At 49.4% G+C, this 27389-nt stretch overlaps 10 protein-coding genes across 10 annotated transcripts; 4 read left to right on the top strand and 6 right to left on the bottom strand.

Moving 5' to 3' along the window:
• Positions 1-191: 191 nt before the first annotated feature.
• CNBA2270 (hypothetical protein) lies at positions 192-3260 on the bottom strand (the record flags this gene model as incomplete). Its single annotated transcript, XM_773134.1, has 13 exons — positions 192-404; positions 462-602; positions 650-959; positions 1010-1164; positions 1217-1358; positions 1415-1524; positions 1584-1685; positions 1728-2012; positions 2064-2185; positions 2230-2524; positions 2577-2720; positions 2767-2886; positions 2943-3260. 13 exons carry the CDS (start codon positions 3258-3260, stop codon positions 192-194), a joined length of 2457 nt encoding a protein of 818 aa, XP_778227.1.
• A 198-nt stretch (positions 3261-3458) lies between these two features.
• CNBA2260 (hypothetical protein) lies at positions 3459-3999 on the top strand (the record flags this gene model as incomplete). The annotated part of the gene is made up of 4 exons (XM_773133.1): positions 3459-3600; positions 3666-3711; positions 3776-3898; positions 3969-3999. 4 exons carry the CDS (start codon positions 3459-3461, stop codon positions 3997-3999), a joined length of 342 nt encoding a protein of 113 aa, XP_778226.1.
• Positions 4000-4141: 142 nt separating this feature from the next.
• CNBA2250 (hypothetical protein) lies at positions 4142-5333 on the bottom strand (the record flags this gene model as incomplete). Its single annotated transcript, XM_773132.1, has 6 exons — positions 4142-4501; positions 4546-4667; positions 4737-4785; positions 4967-5023; positions 5085-5204; positions 5283-5333. 6 exons carry the CDS (start codon positions 5331-5333, stop codon positions 4142-4144), a joined length of 759 nt encoding a protein of 252 aa, XP_778225.1.
• A 536-nt stretch (positions 5334-5869) lies between these two features.
• CNBA2240 (hypothetical protein) lies at positions 5870-7465 on the bottom strand (the record flags this gene model as incomplete). The annotated part of the gene is made up of 6 exons (XM_773131.1): positions 5870-5915; positions 5969-6022; positions 6078-6247; positions 6299-6489; positions 6540-6740; positions 6799-7465. 6 exons carry the CDS (start codon positions 7463-7465, stop codon positions 5870-5872), a joined length of 1329 nt encoding a protein of 442 aa, XP_778224.1.
• An 859-nt stretch (positions 7466-8324) lies between these two features.
• On the bottom strand, positions 8325-9630 carry CNBA2230 (hypothetical protein; the record flags this gene model as incomplete). Its single annotated transcript, XM_773130.1, has 5 exons — positions 8325-8681; positions 8732-8815; positions 8867-9021; positions 9069-9210; positions 9265-9630. The coding sequence occupies 5 exons, from the start codon at positions 9628-9630 to the stop codon at positions 8325-8327; spliced, it is 1104 nt and encodes a 367-aa protein (XP_778223.1).
• Positions 9631-11151: 1521 nt separating this feature from the next.
• On the top strand, positions 11152-12599 carry CNBA2220 (hypothetical protein; the record flags this gene model as incomplete). The annotated part of the gene is made up of 3 exons (XM_773129.1): positions 11152-11707; positions 11760-12191; positions 12244-12599. 3 exons carry the CDS (start codon positions 11152-11154, stop codon positions 12597-12599), a joined length of 1344 nt encoding a protein of 447 aa, XP_778222.1.
• Positions 12600-12752: 153 nt separating this feature from the next.
• On the bottom strand, positions 12753-16336 carry CNBA2210 (hypothetical protein; the record flags this gene model as incomplete). The annotated part of the gene is made up of 15 exons (XM_773128.1): positions 12753-13146; positions 13210-13428; positions 13492-13661; positions 13716-14076; positions 14133-14259; positions 14312-14641; positions 14710-14815; positions 14871-15023; positions 15074-15190; positions 15239-15249; positions 15311-15408; positions 15461-15588; positions 15645-15860; positions 15913-16071; positions 16121-16336. The coding sequence occupies 15 exons, from the start codon at positions 16334-16336 to the stop codon at positions 12753-12755; spliced, it is 2805 nt and encodes a 934-aa protein (XP_778221.1).
• Positions 16337-16635: 299 nt separating this feature from the next.
• Positions 16636-18755, top strand: CNBA2200 (hypothetical protein; the record flags this gene model as incomplete). Its single annotated transcript, XM_773127.1, has 2 exons — positions 16636-16896; positions 16947-18755. The coding sequence occupies 2 exons, from the start codon at positions 16636-16638 to the stop codon at positions 18753-18755; spliced, it is 2070 nt and encodes a 689-aa protein (XP_778220.1).
• Positions 18756-19058: 303 nt separating this feature from the next.
• CNBA2190 (hypothetical protein) lies at positions 19059-22850 on the bottom strand (the record flags this gene model as incomplete). Its single annotated transcript, XM_773126.1, has 11 exons — positions 19059-19148; positions 19208-19733; positions 19797-19885; positions 19936-20572; positions 20626-20710; positions 20812-20882; positions 20936-21368; positions 21439-21648; positions 21763-21969; positions 22025-22172; positions 22239-22850. The coding sequence occupies 11 exons, from the start codon at positions 22848-22850 to the stop codon at positions 19059-19061; spliced, it is 3108 nt and encodes a 1035-aa protein (XP_778219.1).
• A 1536-nt stretch (positions 22851-24386) lies between these two features.
• Positions 24387-25045, top strand: CNBA2180 (hypothetical protein; the record flags this gene model as incomplete). Its single annotated transcript, XM_773125.1, has 2 exons — positions 24387-24864; positions 24918-25045. The coding sequence occupies 2 exons, from the start codon at positions 24387-24389 to the stop codon at positions 25043-25045; spliced, it is 606 nt and encodes a 201-aa protein (XP_778218.1).
• Positions 25046-27389: the final 2344 nt, after the last annotated feature.

Here is a 27389-nt window from a genome sequence, read left to right as displayed (position 1 = left end):
AGTACATCGGTATACGGAGCTGCAAGATCAATGTTCGACTGATTGGCATCTCGAACCGATGGCTTCCTTCGGGGGTGAGTACCCAATGACGTCATACTGCATCCCTATCGACCTCCTAGACTTTTAATAATCGATACATATCAAGATCGCGTCATGAAGAAATAAACTATACAACATCCCTGCTCACCCCTCTACTTACCCGCCAATCTAGCCACTTCATCTGCTTCTCCCCTTCTCCTTGCCGCCTTGAACATGTTTGCCTGACCTCCCTGGGACGAGGCGGCTTTGCTCAGTTTGGCCAAGATCATCGCCAGGCTGAGGGGTTTGACAGAGGGATACGACATGGAACGAATCGAAGGTTCCATATACGCCTGAACGGCATCCGAAAGGATAATGTTGATCGTCTGAGGGTAAAGAATCAGTCTCTGCAAAGCTATAGACGTAGAAAAGGATTGACACACATGCTTTACTTCGTCAAAGACGTGATCGAGCTCAGATTTACCAAGCCGTTTGATCTCAGTCTCGATAAACGACACGTCGGCCAGTACACTCGCCAATGCGCTTTCGTTCAATCTGACAACCTCTTGACCCGTTAATGTATCCTATCTCTTGTTAACTCCGCATTATCTCAAGGTAATGGGAAACGTACCATCAACCACCGATTGATCCTCATCAAGGCGTTTCGATACGCTCCCGTCTTGAATTCTTCCTTCAGCCCGATTAACACCGAATCCACATATGCCGTTAAGAACGTGATCATTTCAAACACATAAGTGCTTGGCTCTTCCACCGTCGATTGGGGGCGAACAGGCATCCAATTGTACTCTGCAAGCTCAAAGAAGGATTCGAGTTTAGAGTTGATGATACTGTCGATACGTGATTGTGCTGCTGATAAGGTGGAATTGAACGAGGCACCGGATGCAAGCTTGATCGGCCCTCCACGCTGTGATGCGCTGATACTACTATTCAGACTCGCAACTCGGACCGCTTTGGGAAAAACGTGACTCACCGAAGATTCATCAGCACGCTTTCAAGCTCATTGCAAGCAGTGCAAAAATGCTCCAGATTGATGACTACTTGCGCAATTTGCGACAGGTTGAGCATAGTCTGTAGTTTCTTTGCAATTTGTTTGCTGACATGGTCGGATAGTAAACCATCCAAAGACTGTATTTGGATTAGAAATCTGTCATGCGTACTATAGAAAAAAAAAACTAACCCTTCGCAGAACTTCATCGACATCGAGATGCTGTTGAGCCACTCCATCTGTAAACTGGTAGAACTGATCCACAAAATTTCGAATGTTGATACAGCACATGGGATACGTTTGGGAGAAGGGCATCGGTTGAGGGAATCCTTGCCTGACCCACGGAATCAGCCCAAAGGGCAAGGACAATGACGCTCTGAAAAGACTTACATCGCCAGAGACTCGGCTTCTCCCTTTGCAAGCCAGCAGACTCCTGCAACTTGGTCAAACTCTTCGTGGTCATTAACCATCATCGGTTGATTGTCATCGTCCGACACAATCTGTGCCCACCACCAACAGTCAGATGAGACAAATGAAACCTTGCAATGCTGCGACTGACCTGGTCAAAGTCCGCGCCGAATTTGCGCAATAGCAGCTCAGAGTACCGTTCAAAGAGAGTTATGAGTAAGCCGTTTAGCTCTGTGATATTATACCCATACACCTGTCAAACATTAGCTTTATTTCATCACGCAGACCAACTCACCTCCAAAGTTTGCACGAATAGCAACACTTCAGTCTTACTACTCAGGAACACTCCAGGCTCGCTGCATCCCTTCAAGCCCTGACCCATAACTTCCACAATCCTCCTGCACATTTCATCCCAGAGCTCGTCCACATCTCTCTGAGTACGGAAATCAGGCATCGTGTCGAGCACATGGGCTTCTATGATAAAAAAGCCCACTAGCTCCTGCATCAAAAGAGGAAGGGTGTTGACAAGAGTTGAAGGGGTCGTGGATAATCGAGAAGTCAGAATGAGAGTCGCTTGCGTCTGAATGAAGGGTAAGCTGCGAACATAAAATGTTCTTGTAATAGATTATACCTTTCGATCTTCTTGATAGCTACGCTGCAGCTCAGGCTTCTGGCCCAGGGCTTCGTAGATGTGTATACAATGATAAAGGGGCTTGAAATCCACTTTGATCTCATCATTATCCAGCGCATCGACTAGAACAGTTAGCCAGAGCGCGCGCACGTCGGGGCACACTTACATTCGACTCGTTCGTTATGCACCAGTTCCAACGGCCCCCCAACCCGAGCTAACCGAACCCCACCTTCCCTTTCTCGCTTCATTCTCCATTTCCTCGTCCTCAGTGCCATTTGCTCCAATGCAAGCTTGCCCACTTTTGCACTACTTTCACGCACATCGAATAGCCACGTTTTTGTCGAGGCCGTGACAGCATCTTTGATAGAAAGGCGGAGAGAGGGAAGCGAGGAAAGAATGTGTGCGTAAAAGGGCGTTTGTGAGATGGATGGGGGAGGGAGATGAAGTAGATCTTCAAGTGACTAGTATGCTGGTTTTGAGTACGTATTTATCAAAGCCCAGATATAAACGTACCCGTAACGCCCCCCAATACTTGCCCTCTCGAACCATTTCGTCGATGCGGTGAACAAGGTCCAGGAGACGTAAGCATGTCTGGAGAGTTTCAATCGCATCGTCCATATTTCTCGCTACCTTTTTCTGTTCCAATAGAGCGCGTTTCTGTTTGGAAAATATGTCAGTAGATTCCAGCGGCGTGACGACCTACCTTTTCGCCCAACGCCCTTCCTACATCGCCCATTTGGCCATCAAGCTCACCAATTCGCCGCCTCAGATGCACAGTCCCTTGCCTGATTGTGAGAAAGGTAGATACGGAAGAGACAAAGTCCTAGAGTTGATTGACAATCATCAGCACTCGGCGAATGCACTGTTCACGCGACAGACTTCATAATTCTCTTGACATATTTCCTCAATTTCCCTTTCTTTCTCTTCCACAAAATTGTCCAGGCTTCTGAGGTACAGCTGCTCCGAGTCCGTATCTTGTATTGACTTGATAAGAGGGGCCAGAGCTTCGAGATTTTCTGTTGTGGATGATGTGGGATCGAGGTTGATCTTTTGGGGCGTGAGTTGACTGAGAGCGGGAAGACACGTACCTGCTGGAGCTGCAGTTCGAGCTCTGACGTTGTGAATGTGGGCCTCTGTCTGCGTATCATTTTGCGCCTTGTGTGGTGTTGGGGGAGTAGTAGCAATGGTGATAGTCATCGTCGTATGTCGTCGACAAGCGATGATGCTGCTGTCAATAATAACACCCAGCGGCTATCGCCGACCGGAGTGTAGCAAGAAGAACGAAGATATCTTCTGCATCAGGTAATGTCTTTATCCAACTCGACACTGGCTCTCACCCCATAGCCTGCCCCATCCAGTGCTCCCGACACTCTGTACAGGCCCCACAACGCCATCATGTCCGCCGGCAAGAAAGCTCAAACGCAGCCCCCAGAAGACGACTACGTCCTCCTTGAATCAGCCGACGGCTATACTTTTGTCGTCTCTCGAAAGATTGCTTGCGCAAGTGGCATGCTCAAAAGTATGCTTGACGAAGATGGTAGGTAGCTCCAACTACCTTGCTGGGTCATGAGAGGATGCCAGTGCTGATCGGCAATCGGATAGCCGCATTTGAAGAGTCGAAGAACAAGACGTGCAGAATTCAGCAGAGGTTAGTTCCATGTCACAAAGCTCATGGAATGGAATCCTTGCTAACCTTCTCTGTCTCTTCATAGGGGTGTGATTCTTGCCAAAGTCATAGAATACCTTGCATACAAGGTACAATGGTCGGAATGTCTTGCCGAGGAGGTCAATGAAGACTTTTCAGACCGCATCGACCCTTATATTGCTCTAGAACTGTAAGCAGGTCACTCCATCGACTTTTGGTTTGATCCTATAGATTTTTTTAATTGCTAATACTTTTCAAAGGCTTACAGCTGCTGATTTCCTTGACTGTTAATGCCCAAGTTTTATGTCATTCATGCCCCCTTGGGTTTTCGGTTCTTAGTCTGTATTATTGTTGTCAACCATGCAATTGCATCCTCATCGCTTTCCATCCCTGGGCAAATGTAACAACCAATTTACGCTGCTAGCCAACTGAATTACAATTTCCCCCCGCCCTTTTTATCTTCACCTCGCCATTTGGCCATGCTCTCTTTCACTCCCTTTCCTTTCTCGAGGTCTTTCCTCACATTTTCGTCGACATCCCTTCCTTCTTTTCCCTTTTCTACAACTTTTTCGACCAAGGCCGGGGGCACGGCGACGCATCCGTCTTCATCACAAACAATAATGTCCCCAGGCTTTACAGTGATCTTATACTCGAATGAGGGCGGGTAGAGGGATACAATGGCCGGAGAAGAATAGTACTGCGGCGACATGTCGACTGGAACAGAGAGGAGCGAAGGGCGAACAAAAGATTTCTGGCCTAATGTTGTGTGATAGTTTGCATACACCTGTCGATGCTTAAACTGTGTGCGTATTGGAAAAGGTTAATGTCTTGACTTACAGGGAATCCCAGCTCCCTATGTTCTGCCAAATCTCGACACCCTCCCTTGATGATTACTCCCTTGATGCCTTTTGCTTTAGCAGCTGTGGACATAAGGCCGCCCCAACACCCTGCATTCCGGACTATGATTACCGTTTGTCAGCGGATTGATAAAGCAGCTCTGGTAGACGTGGATTGCTGATTAGACGCACTGAATGGTGCGGAAATGACAAGTACGCTGCCGCTTGGGCATGCATCTACCTGTACCCATGCATTGACCAGTCAGCCTTCGATGACAATACGCTCCATTTAGAAACACCGTATCGCAGGTGTAAAGAAAAAAGAAAAAAGAAGAACAAATTTAAAAGCGACTGCGGGGTATCTGCGGTGGGCATCGCATTTCCAGTCCCAGGCAAACAGTTGACAAGTAAAAAGGACTCACAAAATGCTCTTTGCTCTTGGGAGGTTCATTTTCTCTTTGCACATTTTCAGCTACCATCTACACATCGCATCCTCGTCAGCCATTTCCCCAGCATATCATTCCCTCACCATGAACCCACCTGCACTGTGAATGCCGGGCCGACCACCTTGAGCTTGTGTCCATCGGAAGGTGAGTAGAGGTGAAGGTCTGGAATATAGCCTCCGGTTTGCACTCCTAGCTTTATAAGAGCATCTGATATCTACATTCAAAGCGTACAATAACGCACCAGGCAAGTTTAGTTTATAGGCGTGGGAAAGCAAGCCTTGAGATGGCTCACCTCGCAAGTGGAGAGCTCTTCAAGCGAGTCGAACGTTTGCCTTTCAGTCATCGCTACACGTGTTGTACTCTGAGCAAAGTAATACTCTTTGCATAAAATTCGGGGCGCCAAAGATAGATATACGTATCTGATAAGGCAAAGAAAAAGGGGATTGATGACATGATGCGAGGGTGTCGTCGAGGTCGGCTATCACATTCAGCCGGTGAGACTGCTTTTGAAACCCGACTATTTCCATCCACGCTAACTTGCAACATCATTTTTTAAGCTTTTTCATCAAGCGTCATAAGCCTTCGTGGACATGATGAGATGGAAGACGGGCCATCTTTTGCACCAAGATGCCTCCAAGTATTAGGATTCCAAACATTAGCGCTGCATACAGCATCCGTAACAGAATATATTTCCAGATATCGACGAGATAGTCCGTGTACACCTAGCAAGCAAGGAAAAAGTGACACACGGAAAGATGGCAGGGTATATAAAAGGTATCAAGTTTTTGGGTATCCAGAGGGCTTCTTCAATTTCAATCATAAATTTATAAATACGTCCGAGCATATTGGAAGAACGAACAACTATAGACAAGTGCCAGATCAGTGGTATTTGGAAATAGCGGCAAGGTAAGTCTGGCCGGATTCGCTGTGGTCGCCGTTAGCCTCAAGCTTATGATGGATTCAGATGAAGCAACATACGATAACTGGCCATCCTTGACCATCATCCAATTCTCAGAGAGGCCGTACCCATTTCTACCAGCCTGTCAGCCTTGACATACCTTTTGTTCCCACCCATAGGGAAACTTACGAGTAAGCGTAACCGGCAATACGGGAATCGGTCTCAAAAATGTCGACGGCAGTATTGATGAATGAGTTGATCTCATCCTGATCGGTACAAGGGACAAAGTCGGTGGAATCGTCTACACACGCAAACTCTGTCACCCAGATAGGGAGACCGTAAGTGTTCCAGTAATGATCCTAAATACGAGTTCAGATAAAATGCGCATCTCACATCCGCAAATCACTCACAATGTCAAGCTGGATCCCAGCGGCGCTGTTCTTATTCACATGGATGTTCATGATATCCGGCTTCCTAGATACGCCTTCCATGAAAGGTCCAAGCCAGCCGGATTCAGCAGCTTGCTTGCACATGGAGGGACCGACAAGAATAGTGCCGGCCTCGCCCTTGGGCGCAATCAATGAGTCCCAAAGCGCAATACCTGCTACCGTTAGACTCGTGAATTTGTTTTTCGGATGAAACGAAACTCACCAGTGGCAACGTCGAGACCAGAACTGCCTGACCCAGCAGCACAATCGGGCTCCTCAAATCCAATGATATACGAAGGACTCTGGCTGAGGGCCTCGAATGCGACAAGACGAGAGGCGTCGGTGGCATCAGCGATACCACCACCCCAGAGCATTGGTACCGTCACAGCACTGCCGCAGTCACCAGAAGGAGTGGCAGACCAGTCTGTTAGCCAGCGTCAGCCTCCAAGTCATTCCACCAATATTGCGAGAGTTACACGCACCATACCACCAACCCAACTTTGACGCAACCCAGGGCAGGGAATCACCAGCACTTACACCTGCCTTGTTACCGTTGGGAGTCAAGCCGGCATAACTGACGACGCTCGTTCCTGAGCTAGAAGAAGGGGAGGACGAAGATGCCGAAGTTGCAGCCGCTTGTTCAGACGAGGACGTGGCGTCAACCCAGTTTTGTTGGTTGTCAATCAATGCACTGGAGGTAGGAGCGCTTTCATCACTTGTGCTGGTGCTAGCGCTAGCGCTGGAATCAGGGGTCACAGCCGAGGCGGAAGTACTGGCGATAGCATCCGTGCTGGCTGGCGAGGGGGAACTAGCGATGGAAGATGCAGCAGTACTCGAGATGGCAGAAGTGCTGCTCACACCAGTGGGGACATAGCTCTGCCCCTTTACTCGACATTGGGACCCGTCCGCACCTCGCTTAGCGAACTTTTTGCCGGCTCGCTTCCTCGCCATCTTGTGCTCGATGGCATCGTGGTAAGTACGCTTGAGAAGCTCGTTGGACGTGGGAGAGGCATGCGTGAGTGCAAAAGATGCGGCGCGAGCGTGGTGATGTCTACGAGAGGGCGAGTGGCCGTTGAAGGGAGAGTTGTGTCCAGCAAGAGCAAGAGTGGGGAGAACAAGGACGAGAGAGATGAGATTGGTGGCAAGCATGGCTGTGGATGGGCTTGGAAGGAAGTCGAGGTGGATCGCAGAGGAGTAATGAAAGAGCGTGGAGGGAAAGAGTGTAAATCACTATGTAGCCTGTGAGTAGATGTGGGCGGAGGGTTGGATTGAGACGGGACGGGGCAGCCATGGGCAGGACTGCTAAACAAGAAGAGTATACTCACGCTTGAGATCAGGGCCAAGTATGCGACGCACAGACCGGCAGAGGGACAGGGATCGCAAAGGCTCCTTTGTCGGCGGGGTGGACGGGACAGTCGGGATTGTCCGGTGGAGGATGGGGAGGATGGATGAAAAGGAAAGATGGACGGAGGATGGATTGAAGAGAGACGGGGCAAAGGGAGAATTGCGCGCCTCTTTCGAATGTGTTGACAAAATGCCAAGCTTTTATTTATTTACACTACATCCACCGTACCCTCATTCCTCTTCTCCTTTTACCCACGCGCATGCATGTCTCTCTTCTCCCCGTATGCGCTCATCTATCTCCAGACTGCACGCCGCTCGCCGGAATCCATCAAGCACATGCGACCACAAGGAGGCCCGGCAGGCTCGACTTTGCGCGTTGTTTGGTTCACCGTTGGACGCGTCAGGTTTTTTTTAGGGTGCAACCCTTCGTCCCTTGCTTCCGCCTTTTGTCCCTATCGCCCGATGTGGCACTTTTCCTCCTGAGCCAATTCCAATGCATCCTGCCCCGCATCGTGTGCTGCATTGTTAACGTATAACTTTACAGTCGATATAGCCCGTTTCCACTTGATAATTGTCATGCTGTATGCTATATAAATGCCAGGCAGAAACAACACGCTCGTCATTAACGTCGCGCTGTATCATCATCTCCTTCGTATGTCGTTCGTTAAATAATTCTGTCCGACAATCTTTCACTTCCTTCACTGCCATACTGCACCTCCTCCCAATCGCTAATGGCCTGCTCCTGTTCCTTCCCCTTCCCTTTATCTTCCCTTGATGTTCTGCCGGAATTGGACGTTTGGGGGGTTACAGTGCTCATAGAGACGACAGATTCTATCGAGCCGACCTCTTCAAGCGGATGGGTGGGTAGCGGAGAAAGTCGATCCTTGGACACGGACGATGGTCCGGGTTGGGGTCGATAGGATGACGGCTGTGGCTGCTGCTGTTGCAAAGCGTGTTGTTTCGATTGGGATACAGGTGAGGGCACGTCAGAATAAGTTGGGTTGAGGGCGTAGGCTGGGGCCTATGAAAGCCGTCAATTTCCGCGACAAAGTAATCTCAAGAGAAACCCACTATAGCCGCACCAGCGTCTGGTACCTTATCAATGGGCGCTTGTCGATACTCATACCCCGTCTTGACTCGGTTATTCGACGTTGCCTCCCTGTGCAGCTGTCAATACTCTGCCGGGGCAAGAGTAGCTGTTGGAACTTGCCTGATTTCCGCTCGTAGATCCTCAATACTCCACCAATTTAAGGAGCCAAATACCACGTTCCTACGCCAGAGAGATGCTCCAGAAAGTTTAGTGTCGATGGGAGTAAGATAAGCGTGGGCATGTAAATGCGCATGGGGAGATTGTGGATCCTCTTTTAAACGTCTCAGCTGGAGACCACTCGCTCACAGGCAGACTCACTTATGATACTTCCTACAAATCCCACGTGCAACTTTTCTTTTCCCTTGCCGCTTTCCAGATCGTCGCCTGCAGCAGCCACAGAATTCAATATTTGCGCGGCTGTGTCGAGTATGTGGCTTAACAGCGGTATATCGGATGCGCCCTTTTCCGTATCAGTCCGACCAATTTCCACGCGACCAAAAAAGAAAAATCTCACAAATTCGTACACACTCTGCAGGTGCTCATTCACTACAATGATAATATGTCTACCACCTTGACAAAGTCTCTCCTTCCCCTCTGCCTTGTAGACCGTAATGTCTTTATCGTGATACACAATCTCTCTGCCTCCCACCCTGTTCCCTGTCCGCCGCCCGTCTGGCGCAGGGCTTTGAGTCCTCTCAAATGGGTGGTGGTACGGCCCGGGCACACCAGAGTCTGCAAAGCTCGTAGCCAATGATGGAGTCCGCGACGAAGAGGCTAAGGGCGTTGTGCTGTCTTGCGGGGAGAGCACTGGTGAAGAAGGGTTACTTCCACTTCCACAGCTCCTCACAAGTCCACACAATACACACCCAGGATGCGTCATCGCCTCGCTATGAAGTAACGGTGCACTTGAAGCTGAGGGCTGATGTAAATGATCGGGTCTTGCATTAAGGCGGCTCGAGGAGCTTGCTGGGTGGGCCGGAAGTGAACTGTTGTTGTATGCAGGATAGGAGGTTTGGCGTGAAGGGAACGGAACGTTGGATTGTACATATGCCAAACGGGAATCAAAGGTAGATTGGTGTGCAACGGGCGCGTTACCACCTGTTTCGCTCATGGTGGTAGGTATCAAAAAGGCAAGTTGAGAGAGGAAAGAGTGGAAATGAGGATGACGGATCAGGCGGTCGGGATTGGTCGCACTTGCTCAGTGGGCGGCGGCAGGCGGTGTGTCGGATGGTAGGCCAGAAGCCGAGAGGAGGAGGAAATGGGTGATGGGTGATGGTGGATGATGGCGTCGTATGGGCAGATCTGAAAAACGAAAACAATTCGACCCAACCAGCCAGGCGCGGGAGTGGTGCGTAACCAGGGGAGGAGGGTGACGGGTGGTGGGCCAGACTCGCCTCGCGGGAAAACACGGCGGAAAGGCCGGCTATATGTACTATGTATAGTGGTGGACGGGAGATGGGATATGGAGAATTGCTGCTGTGGTACAAGTGAGCGTCGAATGGGCGATGAGGCTCGGGGACAGCGACGCGAGGCCGAAGAACAAAAACATCCAACGTCCAGGCTCCAAGGACCTGAAGAAACCCTGCATAACGATCACCGGAAGGCTCGCAAATGCAAACAACAAAACACAACATCCCACCCTCTATACTCTATATCTGCCCCTCTTGCCTGCCTACTAGTACAGATCTATGCAACCCAATCCACACAAACAGTCAGTAGCACACTCCCGCTTGTCACGACAACCAATCTCCCGCCGCCGCTACCACTCTACACACCCCTTCTTATCCCTCAGTTTCCTCATTGTGCACACCACGACGGTTCAATCGGCCACGTGCACTCTCCGTAGTAGAATTAGCAACAAGAGAATAGCTCAGTATCTTCATGCATGCGTCAGTCGAGAGGCTTTTGACTTTAGCAGCATGGAACGTTACGTAAACCTCCACCCTTTGAGTGTAGTCAATATCAGAAGCAGACTGGATTGTTGTTCGTTATCGTACTGCAGAAGATATCCACCCGCTCTATTCGAAACAGCTTGTCTCATTCAGGCTTGTTCAATGACTTTGCCCTCCCCTCTCTCCGCTACCTATTGGTCAACATGGTCGCCAGTCCGTCCATCGGCGACCGTGATAGAATCTGTGCAGCGAGACCAAGGAGAAGAGTGGATCGGCAGCTGGGATGCCGTCGGTCTTTACGAAGCGTCAGTCCACTCTTCCCCTTCCTTGCGGTTGCTGTGGACTGATTACAACGTAGGAATGACAAGCAGCCAGGCTACCAGACAATATCTTTACACATAACTACCCACCGTCTCATCCTCATCCCATCTGACAGTCATTCCGCTCACGTTCCGTCACTACAAACGCATCTGTCGTATGTGCGTAACACCGAATATTACTCTGGGTTTATGCGCAGCTCGCCCAAACTCACCCTCACGCTCGGAAATCCCCAGTCCAGAGACAATGATCCCGCAGTTGAAAGCGCTGGAACGTGGACCTGTCGGGTGTGTGGATATGTTAACGAGAGAAAGGGATTGGGCAAATCGGGCAAGTGTGGGCTATGTGGTGTACCGTATGCTCAAGCTGTGGCATCACCCAGTGTATCGGCAACGCCCTCACGAGCTGGTACACCCAACTCATCCGGCTTTACTCCCCCATCGTCTACCGCCGATGACAAAGAGGGTGAATCAAAGGTCGCCTGTCCAGCTTGTACATTCCTTAATTCAGCATTGCTGCGAAACTGCGAAATTTGCACTACACCTCTCCCGCGGCTCCCTCAGTTTAATACCATAAGGGAAAAGCCAGAGAAGCAGCAAGTCGTGAGACTAAGCTTTCGTAAAGGAGGAGATAAAGAGGCATACAAAAAACTCTCGAGTGTCCTTGGAGACAAGGCCTGGGAACGTGAAGGACGCTCTAGTGCTCAAACTACGAGCTCTAACGGCGAGAGGTCAGGGGCTGGTATCGGTAAGTTGATCCCTTCCAAAACGTCCTAAAGCTGCTTACTGAAATGATGTAGATGGCATCCTTCAGTCGATTGATTTATCGGCCAAAGCCCAAGATACTCACATGCAAACAGCGTTCGCGGATCTTGAAGCACTCATGCTCCGTGCAGGAGAGATGGTTCGCCTAGCACAATCTCTCAATCAGAAGCTCTCATCGCAACAACAAGCCGGTGCCTCAAGTCCTACCGGTTCACCCCAAGGGCAGACTACGGAGGAAGAGGCTACTATGATTCGTACTTCGCTCGTGCAGCTTGGTCTTGCGACACCCGCTTTAACAAAAGAGATGGTCAAAAATGAGCGGGCTTACCATGAAGGGCTTGCAAAAGAGCTGGGAGGATTATTAACTGGCAGGGACGGGGAAAGAGGGTTAATGGTGGGCGAGGGAGGAAGAGGGGTCGTGGCATTAGATGAGGTTTGGGGGTTGTGGATGCGCGCCAGGGGCGTTGGTGCGTCCCTGATCTCTGGGAGATTCTACTCTGGTCGCTGATGATCCTTTAGCATTGTTATCACCACAAGCTCTGATTGATACGTTACCTTACCTTCCTAACTATACCTCCCCTTCCATCCATTCGCTTCGCCTCCCTTCGAGTCTCATGGTCTTACACACTCCGACATTTTCAACATTATCAATTCTATCTCGCACTCTCAGCCGTTTAGAACCTTCGTTCCCCAACAGCGATCCCTTTGAGAAATCCTTTTCCCTTCTTGAATTTGCTTCAACCGAATCCTTGCCTATAGGACTCGCCCAAGAATTTGTGGGACTCATGGAGTCACAAGCCGGCCTGGTCAGAGACGACCAAGCTGGACAAGGGGATGGCGGTGTTAGATGGTATCGGGATATTATCAGCCCATAAACTACGGGATTGGGTACTTTCACATCTACATGTCCAGTTGTATGACTTGATCTGTTGTACGATTATTATAACGCGATTCAATGCTGCATGCCATGTTATTGATGTGCTTTAACTCATTTCTTTCGTGAATCATATTAAATACAGGTAAATTGCTCAGTGCCATTTCTCCTCGATTACAACACCCGCTCCTTCCAACGAGCTCAAGACTCCTGCCCAAACTTCTGGTTCATATGGTCCGGTTACACCTCTCACCTTCACCTCCCCATCCGCAATCCTCAGAGCCGCAAAGGCCAACGTCTTACCGACTGTGATGCTCATGGAGGACTGCGTCGGAGTGGCCATGTGGCGGAGAGAGGCTGTCACTTTTTGGGTATCGCCAGAGGGAGTTGAGATGGTGAACGAGTGATGAAGAAGACACGTGTCCCGCTCGTCAGGAAGGTAGGCAAGTTTGCGAGAAAGGAGATGGGCAAAGAAATCAATGGGAGAAGGGGTGGAAAGGTTCGGCAGAGGAAGCAAGGAAGTGTCGCTGCCTGGGAAGAGCGAGAAACTAAACGGAAAAGGTGTCAGCTGGAGACCCCGCTTTTGGGTCGTCTTGCGGGAACAAACGCACAGCTTCAAGGCCCTAATAACATCTTTGCTTCCCTCCCCGACCAAATCTTGCACAGCACTGTTTACGTCCTCCCCTTTCAACCCTTTGCTCAGGCCCAATTCCCTTTCTACAGTCATTGAAAGAAACTCGGTCCAAGATTTCGGAGAACCGGGAAGGGGGTCAGAGCGAAGAAGACCGAGCAGGCGGAAGGATTCAAGAAGTGATGAGAACCCTTGGTAACTTTTTATTTTTTTTAATTAGCACTTGTCAGTTCTTCGAGGACGGTGTTACCATGTTACTCACCGAAGAGTTCCTCGGAAGAGGTCGGTCAGTCCTTCAGCTGGACCAAGCCCGTACTTTTTAGCATAGGGCATTGAGTCACGATTCGCCAAACCTTCCAGCGGCAACCCATCCCATAATTTTACCTCGGGAAAGCGTCTTGCCAACAGCTCATTTCCTGGAATTTTCACATGCTATGAACCTGCCGTGTCAGATTCTCGCTTTGCCATGTGATGCCTACAACTTACCTTGCCTTCCAATTTATACGAGGCATCATTCTGTGCAGCGGTCAAGACTGCCTTGGGACTCCAAGAAAACTTGTACCTCAGAGGCACCTTGCTCGCGCTCAATTCTGGCAGGCCACCGCACCACGATACAAACGACTTGACTTGCTTACCCTCTCTCTTTGCCCTCTCCAGGATCCGCATGGCAGCCATGGAGTCAATTCCTGGATCCAAGCCGCATTCCCCGAGGAAGATGACGTCCTTTTCAATTGCCTGCGAATGCAAAGCTTGAAGCTCGGGGGAGACGTAAGAAGCCGTGACAAGATGACGGGAGTGGTCGAGGCAATGCTTAGCCACACGGAGGTGCATGGGTGCAGGAAGGAGACTAGATCAAAGGTTGAGCGAGGGTGAAAGCGTCGGAAATGTTCCAACCACACTCACCTGACGACGATGTCGGCTTCTTCAACGATTTCACTCATGCTGGCATCGTCAGCCACATCAAGGGCCATAGCCTCAACATTAGGACGGCCACGAATGTGACTCTGACCCTCCGCAAGATTGTTGCTGGCTGTGTGAATATATGAGCATAGACCTGTCGATGGAGAAAGGAAATGGCTTACCGATGATCAGATGAACATCAGGTCTCGCCGCAAAAACATCCACCGCGGGGCCTGCCACCAGGCCGCTCCCAAGGAGCAACACCTTCTTCTTTCCTCCTTTCCTCAATTTCTCCTGCTTGAGAGAATCTGGCGCAACAGCACCTCCTGTCTTCCATTGCTCGATTTTCCCTCCTAACCACTCGTGTTGGGACTGGAGAACACCGTCCTTGACGATGGCTGCCCGTGATAGAGTTTCTGTTATATCATTCTTGTCACCTTGGCCAGACGGGAATAGAAGGCCTTGAATGTAAGGATAAAGAGCAGAAGAGAAATAACTTGACGCATCGGCGGCTGTATAATACCAATAGTCAGAATATGGTTTGGGGGTGGATGTAAATCAAAACGTAAAGCCCACTCACCAAGCTCCGTAGGGAGGATATCGATTGCACTAATAAGAATATCTCCAGGACCTTCAAAATAGGGATTGTCGACGGTGGTGAATTGGTCCACGAATTCAAGTCCACCCTGTTGATGTTTCAATTTTCCAATCACACTCAGAATGACCTTGATAGCGACGTACCTCCTTGTCGCAAGTTATATCTTGCACGGCTACAAGCTTCTGCTTTCCGTTTTCCTTTTCGATAAGTTTATTCAGGCTAGGCCTAGTGATGGCTCGAGGGAAGCCTTTGCTCCACCCAACCCCATTGATCAGAGTAGTCAAGTGAGGCGCAATCTGTATCAAGTTAGAGTTTCTGATGACATCTTTGACTCGCTGGCACTGACCTTGGCCGCAAAGATGCTCATGTACTTGTCAGGTGACTTGTAATACTCTTGTTTATCAAATATACCACCTTCAATACGTTGGAGGTAGGAAGCAGGAGTGATTGCACAAGCATAGATCTGTCCAATGATCAGTTGAGCTTCACACATGAGTTGCCTGGCGCTTACCTTGTTTGGAGCTATATGGCAGCTGTCAGTCTGAAGATCTCTTGAATAACTATATATAGTGGAGTTGCTTACATCCGCTTTGCCTCAAATCAGCAAGGTCCTCTGGGCCTACCCATACCACACCGAGTTCATTAAGCATTTCTGTGGCCCCAGATGAGACGTTCCCGGCTCTGAGCAAGAATGTCATTAACCAATGAAGACGAGTGAATAAGATCGACCTACCCAGTGACGCCGATGACGATCGGTTCTTGTCCTTTGAGATCAGCAGAAGTTTTTACCTCTTCACCCGCCTTCTTTAGAGCTTCCTTGAACGCAGCCAATGACCCAAGAGAATAAGGTCGTGAGAGGCTCTATGGCAGCTATTGTCAGGTTTCTATCAAAGGCATTAAAGCTAAGCTTATCTCACAAGCAAAGGGGTAGCAAGTCCCCTCCGCAAAAGAGCAAGGCCGGTAAGAGATAGTGCCTCCCCGGCACCCACAGCACCTGCAAACCATCCAAATGCGGCGACACGTTTCAGCTGTGGCTTACCGTCCTTGCCAGGAGCCGGGGCTGTCAATAGTTCATGATCGATGAGTGTCTGAGTGGGGTGAAGAAAAGCAGAAAGAAGAGGGATATTGTATTCCTGTAGGCAACGGTCAATGAAGGGTGAGAAGTAGGTTACGTCTTGCACTCACCTGCCCTTTATGAGTGTGCGAGAACATCATCCATGTTCGCTTCTTGCCTTCATTCTTAGAAGCCTCTACCAGATTGCGGATATCAGACAAGCGGGGCTCTTTGATGCCCAGTATGACGTCCACGTCCTTTGATAGAGAAGGCACAATCTTTGCGCCAGCCTAAGCGGTGGTAAGCCAGCGATCGTCCGACAACATAATCGCGGCTTACATCAGAGTATAGGGAATCTGGGAAGCATCGCCTCTTGCAGCTCTCTACCTCGACCTTGAGCTGATCTTTGGCGTCTGCCAAGAGGCTCTGGACTGCGTGCGGAGTAAGTGGGGTGCGCCTTTCCCATATCCTGGAGGGGTCTTCCCTTCGCAGACCGAGAGTGGTGAGGCAGCGGCGTGTAATAAATGGACGACGAGTGAGTGGGAGAGTGCGCATTCTGGATGAAAGTGGGAGAAAGAAGAGACATGCATGCGCGGGTGTGCTATATAGGAGAGTCATGGGTAGAGAAACGGACCGCACAAGAAACCAGCGCGTGCCCGCCGGCCCAACGTGAACACCCGCGCGCTTATACAGTACCCGCCCATATTATGTAATACAGAGTCACGTGACCCATTTAGTCCACGTCACGATCACCCAGAGACCTCCTCTTCTTAATTAAGCTTCTTCTACCACCATACTACCACTGTTATGCTATACTCCTGCTGCAATCCACCCTCCGCCATACGCACCCCGCCATGTCGCTGTCGTCACAGACAACCCTCATCTCTCCCTCGGCAAAGCACACAAACCCTCCCCTCCACAGAAGACCTTCCCAGCATGCACGCCGCAAATCCCTCCATGCCGCACATCCGCATGCCCACGCCCACGCCCACACCCACGCTCATGGCCATGCCCATGGCCGGAGAGGCTCAGAAGGCGAAGCCGGAAGAAGAGCTCTTGCAGCGGGGCTTGCAATGCATACATTAGATCAAAGCAAGAAGAAGAAGCAAGGCGAGGTAAGTATCCCTTGGCAGATGGGCAAGAAATAAAGCTGACTGCCCGGCAGCGACCTTTGCCGCGGGGAAATCGATCCGATACCCATCTACCACGTCTGACTCGCACAGACTCTACCATGTCCATTGCCTCCCATTCTAGTGCTACATCCAACGTTAGCCGCCCCTCTGCAAAGTCCCGCCGTACAACCGAAAGCATCCAAATGATTGATGATCAGGGCAAAGAAGTCGATCCTAATGAAGATGAGTGGGAGAGCGGAGAGGATGTCAAGCAGACCAAAAAGGGCAAGGGGAAGCAACAAGAACCTTCCAGTGCGGCTATGCGTCGCACAGTCAGTGACACAACGTCCGATCCCAAAGGCAAGAGAACGCAGAGTATTGCTGAGGCCATGGCCCGGGGAGATCTGGTCGACATTCAGGATCCTGATCATCGCCCACTTCTCACTCAAAGAACCACTGGCTTTGCCGGAACAGTTCAGCCGCCTGACCCACAAGTCGCTGCGGAGATGCCCCATGTAGACCATCCCATCATAACAAATCCAATCAAACGCGTCGCGAGCTCCAAGTCACTTGTCGGCCCTATATCCGCTATTACATCCATAGATACCACTCCTGATGTTGGACTTCCAACTGAGCCACCCAGAGGTCTGCAAAGTGCAACTAGCGAGCCCAAGCGACCTTCTTCTGGTCCGTCTCTTCGATCAATTAGTGGCAGTGGTCTCCCAAGGGACCCAACAGACCAAAGGGACGAAGCCCAAGCGCGTGACAAGCTTACTGATTCCCCGTCTTATCCGTTCCCTAAGATGGCCTCCCCAACCGAGTCCGAACAGAAGGCGTCTCCCAAAGATGATCATCCAGAAAAAAAAATTCCTACCGCTTCTCGTTCACAGGCGACATCATCTAAAGCTGCCCGTTCCCTTCGTCATCGCCCATCAAATTCTTCACTTCGCTCCATACAATCCCTTCGCGCGCCTCCTCACCCTCTAAACTCTCCCATCAGCTATACTGGACGCAATGCGGCCCACGAGTCCCCTTCCAGGGGTTCGTATGACAAGAGAGACCGTGTACCGTCTATGCATCAACCCCCCGTCCCTCAGCCACAAGTCAGTTACGAAGTAGCGCAAGGACAAGGATGGGATCAAATCCCTGAAGAAGACGTACAGCGCGAAAATGCGCCTGTTTCGAACCAGTCCAACGTGGATGCAGGAACTACTCATTCTCAAAACCTCCGCCGAAGTTCAGTTGCTTCTACGCGTTCCCTTCGAAGTATTTTTGCAGGTACGCTTGCTCCTCCCTCTGCAGCATCCTCCACTCCCCAACCACACAAGCGTCTCACCGCTCTCGAGGCTGCTTCCGCTGCCTCTAAGCGACCCACGACCGACAACCCTGTGCTATACCACCATTCTCTCAGCCACGCCTCAGGTTCTGCCGAATCATGCTTTCTTATATCAAGGTTCTTGCCGCCCAAAAAGATAAGAAGACCGAAGTGGGAGGTCGATATTCACGATCAAGAGAGAATTGAGAACGGTGGTGTGGGTTTGACTAACGGAGACTACAGGTCGGCACACGAGACGTTGGTCAGTACCTTCCGGGAGCTGGGCACCGGCGCCATGCACCAGAAGAGAGGGTTGCCGAGGACCGCCTCGGGGTATAGCATTCTTCCTACTGGCTTAACGCTTTCAAGTGTTGCAGCTGCTACCGGTGTGAGTAACGGGCATCAAGACAATCAAGGTCTGGGGACAATCAAAGCCAGAGATGGAGCTAGGCTTGAGGTAGCGAGGGGTGGTTCTGGCGGTATGACACCGTTTGAAATGAGTGTGGAAAGGGTTCTGAAACAGAGACCTGGAAGGGTTACCTTGTAAATCTCTATAAGCTAAACTATATGAGAGCAGAGTTGTATAGCGTCGTATACGTAGAATCATATGGTATGTCTATTGCATGAAATTGCTTTTGAGTCTTGCGGTTTGGTGTATGCCCAGGCAAACACCGCTATCCCCTTCTAATATAATATAATATGCACACCTTCGTGTTGTTGACTTTATCCTTCATTCCACACGCCATGATGCTAATCATCCGAATCATCGAGGTCATCATTACCGGGTCGAGTTGGAAGTCTGAAAACATTTTTCAAATATAGTAGTGATACGATGTGTCCCTCGCCCGATTTAAAAGCCGAGATTTGCTAAGCGTCTAAGCATTTTCCCCCCAAATGTACCCCCGCTGTTTTCGAGCGACTGACTTCTTTCCCATAGAGCCTGGATGGCAAGTGAGTCACATTTCCGCCAAGACAAGAAAAATATGAGCATGGACTTACATCCTCATCCGACAGAATAATGGTCTCTTCAATGACCTTTTTGAACCCCTGACCCACTTGCCCATTTACCATCGGCCCTCTAGCCTGACATTCCTGGATCATAGAGAGAATCTCCCCAAACCTCATAAACTTATCCCACTGTATCTTACCATCCTCCTCCCTGCAATCGTTTGGGCGGACCCCTTGTAATCGTGATACAAGGCCCAATATATTGTTAAGTAAGGGGATGGCGCCTCGCCCATTGTCGATATCCGCCTGTAGTGCTTTGCGGTATTGGCTGTATCCACTCCTTGGATCCATCAGTTTGAGATGAGAGTGGTAATCCTGTTCCGCAATTGGTGAGAGCTGTATCAGTGCTTGACTCGCTGACAGACGATGAACAGAGGCCTCCCGTAAACCGGAAATAACGGCATAGAGAGAGTCATAATTGTTGAGGCGACGGAGCTGATGGGCAATGAATATGAATCGTTCGATTACACGAGCTCGATGTTTTGCTTTTGAAGAAGCTAAAACGATGGTCGAAATCCTATAAAAGGTAAACAAAATCAAATGTCAGATTTTGCCAGGTCATGAGTGAAAACATAATCACCATCTGGACAAGTGGTTAAAAAAGTTGATCGACTTGCGGACAGGGCCACCGGTTTCCTTTCCAAGAGTATGCCTGAAAACATCCCTTGGCTGGAAGAGGCTTCATTAGTAACTCAAACTAGTGGTGCTCTCAGACTCACTCTGATGTCAAGGAACAGTTCCCACTGCATCCTCGTCAGTTCTGTTGCAAACACTCTAGGCTCCATCCGCATGACCATGTTCAACGCATTCCCCCATCTGGCATCGGCCACCTCATCGCTGACTTGCATGCTGTTCATCCTGTAGGATGATCCAGCTGAGCGAGTATGTGAATGTTGACCTTCGGAGGAGAGGGAACCCTCTTCTCCAAGCACGGAAACTCCAGATGGGATCCTTACTCGATGAGAGTCAGATCCGCTGCCTTGGCGCTGTACTTCTTCCAGTTGTAAACTACCAGTCGATGCCGATAGTTCGGAAGCCGCCTTATGCCCTAAAGAGCCCACTTCGTCCTCCTCCTCATTATCATCCAATTTAGACCCTCCTTCCTTATCAATCAGAACTTGTATACTCTTCTCTACATTATGTGATGTTACATCGTGTGAACGCATGGACCATGATTCGTCTGGATCTGTAGTTTTAGGAAGGGCATCTTGGACTAAAATGAGGTCGGAGATAAGATGGGCCATGAAGGTATGTTTAGAAAGAAGGATAATGATTTCGCTAAAGATGATTGGAGTCGACATTGACACGCAGTCGCCTGGGTATCGGTTGGTCCAATCGACGAGCGCACCCGTGAGTCTGAAACAGGTTATTCAGTGCAAGCAACGAGATTCCAATATGTGGTTACTTACTTCAGTAGCGCCCAATTCTTGACGTCACTGGACACAGCATAATCTTCTATTTCACGAAAGCGCTTAAGAAACTCAAGCATCAGATCTTGAGGATGACAAAAGCGGCGATAAGTGAGAAAGAACGACCTGGAAAACGCGTCATCTAAAAGGAGATTAATGATTTTTCTGCTTGCAAACTGAACTTACCTTGTGAAGACACGATTGAAGTGAAAAGTCGGTTCAGTAGGTCTTTTAGGGCTACATAGACCGGCGAAATCCTTTCAGAGTGAATCAGTTATAACAGTGTCTAACCGCTCGAACATGTACTCACCCCTCTGCAATCTGGTCTGCAATAGTATCATGTTTCGCTTGTACACGTCCAGTCTGTTTTTTCTCCCGCCTTGTGCTTTCTTCCAAATTGTCTAGACACCCCAGGCTTCCGTCATTCATAATCCTCTCCTTGTCTGGTGTTACTAATTTCCCGACACCGTAAGATGTGGATTTTTGATCTTCACGTATCTCTTCTTCAACTCCAGGAGTTTGGCCTATGAGCATGAGAGGTGCTTCAGACGTCTTTGAGGCCGTGCTCAAAGTTTGCTCCCACATCGATCTATCTCCCAGACAGTCTGCATCCGAGTCGAGAGAAGCTAGGCTTCCAATGGTGGACTTTGTCACATCGATACTTCCAACAGCTTTAGGAGCCTGAACACCAGAGACAAGGCTCTGTGCTATGTTGAGAGCGGAGAGCTGTCTCTGTTGACGACCTGTGCGACAAAGACACAGGCCGTGAGCACAGCGTCTATCGTCCACTGAAATTCAATGAATTACACTCACGTTGCCGTTGTTCAAGTTTATACAGCAGCCATCTCACAGCATTCCTCATCTTGAGTTTTCCTTCATGAGTCTTGATTGTCACTTCGATGAGTCCTACATTGCATGGTTCACCCATCGAATTACCATGCGCAGCAATGACCCGCAATTCTGCGTCTGGGTCAGACTTGCATGCAAGAATGACGATGGGTGTGCTTGTGGCGCTCAACTGTTCTGCAGTCATTGAATAGTCACAAAACGAGATGTAAGGACAATAATCAGTCAGTAATGATGGACAAAAAAGATTGTTTGGTGGTACACACATACACCCCCATACCAACGACATACCTATACAGTTCTTGAGTCCCTCCAACGTTTCTTCTCGTCTGGCATCATAACAGCAAACGGCGCCGGAGACTTTTAGGGCAGAGGATGGCCAGATGCTCGCCGCCCCGGGAGTAAGATCCAGTGCATTGATGCCCATTTCAAAGAATTCAACTTTGCAACCTGTCTTCAATTTGCCCCCAGCCGCAATCTGTGAGCAACAAGAAGATACTGGGCGAGCGTAAGCTACGATGAATTTTGTCTGCTGCGACCCAAGTGAACTCACTGAGATGTCCATCCGGAGAGTAAATACTTAGGAGATTAGACATCCCCCATCCTCTCAAAGCCTCGGCAATTATCGTCGTTTTACCGACTCCTTCATGACCCACTACTGCAATGGCATAATCAACACTGCACGCTGGTGTGCTGAGAAACTATTGCGACATGTGAAAGGCATCTAATTAACAAAAAATGCCCAGACGATGCAGTGCGTACCATACGTTTGTCATGCAGTGCCTTTCTCTCGACAGTGCAGGTTGACTTTGCCAGCGCTTCATAGTTTCCAGCCTCTCCACGTCCTCGTCCTCCCCGCTATCGCCTCGAGGCTCAGTCACCACAAATTTCGACAGAATTGACCTTCTTGTTCTTAGCTCTTGGCCCTTGGATGGCCCTGCCGCTGAATACTGAGGGAATCTAGGACTTGAAGGCGAAACAGAGTTGGAAGATGCGGAGTCAGAGAAGTTCTGTTCCATCATGGTAAACCGTATTTTACGCATGGCTTCCTTGTCTTTTGAAGAGAGCTTCAGTCTGGCTGATTGTAGGAGCGCAGCTTGAGCAGGATCAGGATTGAGTTCTTGGAGTGAATCGAGGTAAGACAACGAATGCTGGTAGCCGGGAAGGGCGACGGGGGGAACATCCGGGCCCTTTGCGCCGTAGCGGGAACGATCATCTTCTTCTGATGTTACTCGTGCAAGAGTGTCTGGTGTACCGGCAGTAGCTGTGTGGAAGGATGCAGGACTCATTGGCGAAGGAGTGACTGGTGATACGAGTTCTGAAGGAGTTGGCGGTAAGAGACAGCCAAGGGTTAATTGCTTAGCGTTGGGCCGATGCATAATTGATATCTGAGATGTAAGGCAAGTGGATCAGTCATGTTACAAGAATGCTTGTCTGGGTATTTATGGAGCTTGTCTACTGTTCATTCACAGAGATGAGCCGTCGTAGAAAACTGAAGGGACATAAAAGGGGCGTGCGGCTCCACATTGTTGCCAGGACTCATACCTGAGGAGCTTTTGCTGTGGTTAGAAACAATTGACTCACAGTTTCGTTGTTACGACCATAGCCTGAGATTCAAATATCTGACTTATATTAGGCAGCTAACTGATCTTTCTGCCCAAGATTTAGTCCAGTTGATGCTCTGTTACTATTGTTGTAGATTATAACAATCTGCAGCGCGTCGTCTGCACGTGAGTGGTAAACATACAGCGATGAGAGTAAAATCGCTCCTTGGCCCACGTGATGTTCTGTTTGCGTCTAAGTGTCCGTGTCGTCGTTTGGTAGACAATAGTTAAAGGCACCTCCTTTGTTTATTTCTTTGGGTCGAGAAGAGACAATCGAAGCTTGGACGGATGGCCGAGTAGTTTCAGAAGTCGGCAACCTGTGGCGTATTGTGTGCGTCAGTGATGAGACATAAGTTCTTCTGTTCGTATCTTCTTTACCCTCCAAATCATGAAGGACATTCTGGCCATCTTCACAGGGAGTGATTGAGAATATGTCCGTACGAATTTGGGCTTCTCTCCTCCAGCAGACGCAAGCTAATAGGCACAGCGGCAGAAAACGGGTGTGCAATGCGTGATCAGCCTGAAACGGAGGTTCGCGAAGAGAGGGGTTGATCCCTTACTCGCAACCGTATAATTCTAGGATCGGACAGAACAGGGCCAGCTCCTATGTAAGCTCTGACCGATCAGGGAAGCCATGCGGTCGTCCATGACAAACTCGTATAGAGGAGGACATCCAGAATGATCAGTTTTGGTGGGCAATTGCTCACTCACAACAAACAGAAGAAGACAATGCAGTGTCGTCGTCGTTCAGCAGGAGGCGAGCCGTTTGATAGTGTCTTGAGGAAGCTAGCTTGAGGAGTGAGAAACGGAAGACATAATTATGTTGCAATGCGGAGATTATGTAGTACACCGCAATATTGTACTCTCTGCTCTGCGGATGTCGTTATGACTGCATGGAGCATGATGGACCTTCTTTCTTCTCATCGGTGCCTTTACGGCTTCTGGGCCATGAAATGTTCGTTCGGGTGGTTGTTGAAACAGTATCCCACGGTCTTATCGCCCTATAAAAAACAATTACCAAATTCATATATACATTTTCCTTCATACGAGTTTTTGTAATACAATTTGGCAGTAGAATTACCGCCAAATTCAATTAAAAACGATGACGCATAGACTTAATTCCTAATCAGGTAAAGAGGCTTTCACCCGCCGCTGTCCACAATCAAGAATAATATGATGTGTCTCGCTACATCGTCGATTATACCAAGCAACGAAAGGAAATTTCGCGGGCAGTGACTGACTCGTCCTATTCGTGATATACAGCAGAAACCAAACGGGATTACTGTCTAATCTTTCTTTCACCATACCGACATGCTCAGAAGCCAACTTCGACTACCTCGCGTCCCCCTTCAATCTGTTTATGCAGTACCGAGTCGCCCATCTCGCCGATTTTCACATGCGTTTCCTACAGACGTGCCCCCACTCCGACAACGTATTCGTCCTCTTGTTCCGTTTTTCATATACTGGACAATCATCACTTCCCTCGTCGTGCACCTCATGCGAACTCGTCAAGATACTGAAGCATCACTTGCGCGGCAACAGGCGAAGATCACCGTTCTCAGTGATCTGATCGCGAAACTGCAGAGAGGAGAGACTGTCGATGAAGGAGAGATGCAAAGAGAGCTTGAGATGGTGGGTTTGAGAGAGAGGACAAGTGCTACCCTCGCACTTGATAAAGAAATGAGGATTGTCGGAGATGTGGGATGGCGGGACATGCTTTTCGGTAAAAGAGAGAGAACCGCCGAAGATGAAGCAAAAGAGGAGAGGGTAATCGAAGAGTGGGCATCGGGTGAGTGTAATATAACTGATATATTAATAGCGCGAGGCTCATGCGCTACGTAGTCATCAACGAGACGGCCAATGCCCCCCCTCCGCCGTCCTCGGCAAATTCAAGCCCTCGTCAAGTAGAGCAGCCGCAAAATCGAGCAGGAGTAGCCAAGCGAGCTCCTGGATCGAACGTATATCTATGACATTCTTATGCTTCTTCATTCATCTTTTGATTAATGTCTATAAACTGCTGACACTGGGCTGAAAAGCATTTAAAGACATTCGCAGTTTATAACTAGCCTTAGACGTGAGGCCTGAAGAAGTATGCCTTTGTTACCTTCCGCTGCGGTCTAGCCATCCAGCGGTAGTTCAATCATCCTTTGGGACCGTGCCTGCATCTGCCGCACCATAACCCCATCTTTTGAGGTCCCGAGGCTTCTGTTCTTTGTAGTATCCTCTCGTTTTTCAGTTTTACCGCCCACCGTCTGTAATCTGGACCCTAGAATTCAAGGAATTAATTCGATCATCGGGCCCCATTGATTCTTCGCCCAATCGCAGATGGGTACTTGGAATAGGGATCAGGAGATAAACGATGGCACTGGAATCGCCTGGTACTACTGGTGAAGTGGGGCATATGCGACAATTGAGCATTTTGGAACGGACGAGCTACTAAACATTGGACTCGAAATGGTAAATGTCGAATGACGCCGTACCCGATAACAGAATAGCGCAACAACATCTCCTTTCCGGGCGTCGCATGATCGGGCATCGGAAGCTCAAAGGGGGTTACTACAAATTTACGTTGTCATATTGACACCAGAAACCAGCAGACACTTTTTCTCAGTAGTCTGATAGCGTGTAAACTTCAGATCTGACGAATGTTTGAGAGCTGCAGGGTAGGGCGACAGGCTATCGTACTTTTATCTTCAGGTTCTCCAGATAAGTTGCTCAGTACGTACCTCCCGGTAAGTGCTGATGTCTGCTTCGAGTCATTTCTGATAGATATTGCCTGGCCTTATACTGAGTACTAATAGGATGAGAGCACTGTGCGTAGTGCGATAGCCGTGAACTGCACCTGGGCGGTTCCGCCGGATAAGAGACGAAAGGAGGCATGGCCTCTGAATTCGCGACGCGTCGGGTCTGAAACGGATATGCTGCTGTAAGAGGTGAGATTGATGTATGATGTTGGCAGGTCCTTTGGTTTGATATAATTGGGGGTGAGATGTCTAGGCTTTGACATGGGGCGGCGGCTAGCGATGATCTTCGCTGATTACTGATGGGCTAGTGATGCACAGGCAAGACATTTTTTAAGCCTGAATCTCGCACGGTTGAACGACTCTTCCAAGTCCCCAACGCTCTACCCTTACTTCTCCTTGGTTAATTCCTTCCTATAGTACAGTTCGGCCTATACTGGCGCTTCAGGCAGCTGCTTTGGATTCACGACGCGCACACTGCGAAAGCTACAGCTACGCGTGCCCTTCCCATCCTTCCCACACACCCCTTTCCAGTCCTTCCCCATTCCTCTCTCAGACTCATCCTGTGGACAATATAGTATGTTGATCTCCTGTCTATCAGCTCCTTTCGCAAGTGACCAGCGATCCCTTCCTCATTACGTTAGCTTACCCTGCCTGAATGCTTGCTGATGAAGGCCCTCTCCTTCCAGTCAATACTAGTTTTGGAACCAAACAAAAGTCCAACTTCGACAACTCAACAAACTATCTCATTCTCACTTCATCCCTGATTCTTGACTAGATGTCTTACGGAAATCCAGCTCAAGGGAAACCAGTTTCATCTTCATCCCAGCTTCCTGTACCCGCCACTGGACAGCAGATTGCTACTCAAAAACCCGGCAAAGCCAGCAGGATGCTGCGTGGGCCTATTGGCAGAGACCAAATCTTGGAGTGGCAAGCCAGCTTAGTAAGTGCCCATTATTGCTATAACCGGCTGTTCCATGGAAGGATGCCATATGTCAAATCTTCTCGTCTCGTGCTCTATCTTCCTCCGGCTTAAGTTCCGATAAGTAATGTGATACACAACACACTTTTGGGTAAACAATGCTGCCAGTCACCATTGGCACTTGTAGCCCAGTCAATCCTTTGTCGTCTACGCCGATACGTGCTCCAGATTGCTTTTTTCAATAAACAGTGTCAGCTGATTCGGAATCTCTTTAGTGCTGCCTTACCCCGCTTGGGACTTGTTTTAGGCCGCAAAGCAGCGGCACCATTTACTGCTCTATTGTAAGTGGTAATAATCTCAGTATTATACAATCCTGTAATTTGTGAAGTTGGGCGGATACGAACATTTTTAACGACGGGAGGATTTCCGGCACACAAGCCTTCCTCTCAGTCGCCCAGGTTTGCAATGACATGGCGGATGGAGGGTATGCTGATGACGATATGAATGATAGCATACTTGCCAAGCCATCAACGTCGACCGAGAAAGATGTGGAAACGCAGTCCACAACCCTCGGCAAAGTCGATTCTGTTCTAACGGATGTTAGTACTATATGGCGCTTGTTCTATTGCATTGACGCTGATCGGTACATTA

This window comes from Cryptococcus neoformans, chromosome 1, assembly GCF_000149385.1.
Source record: "Cryptococcus neoformans var. neoformans B-3501A chromosome 1, whole genome shotgun sequence".
Lineage (NCBI taxonomy): Eukaryota > Fungi > Basidiomycota > Tremellomycetes > Tremellales > Cryptococcaceae > Cryptococcus > Cryptococcus deneoformans.
This window is presented reverse-complemented; position numbering and strand designations above follow the sequence as displayed.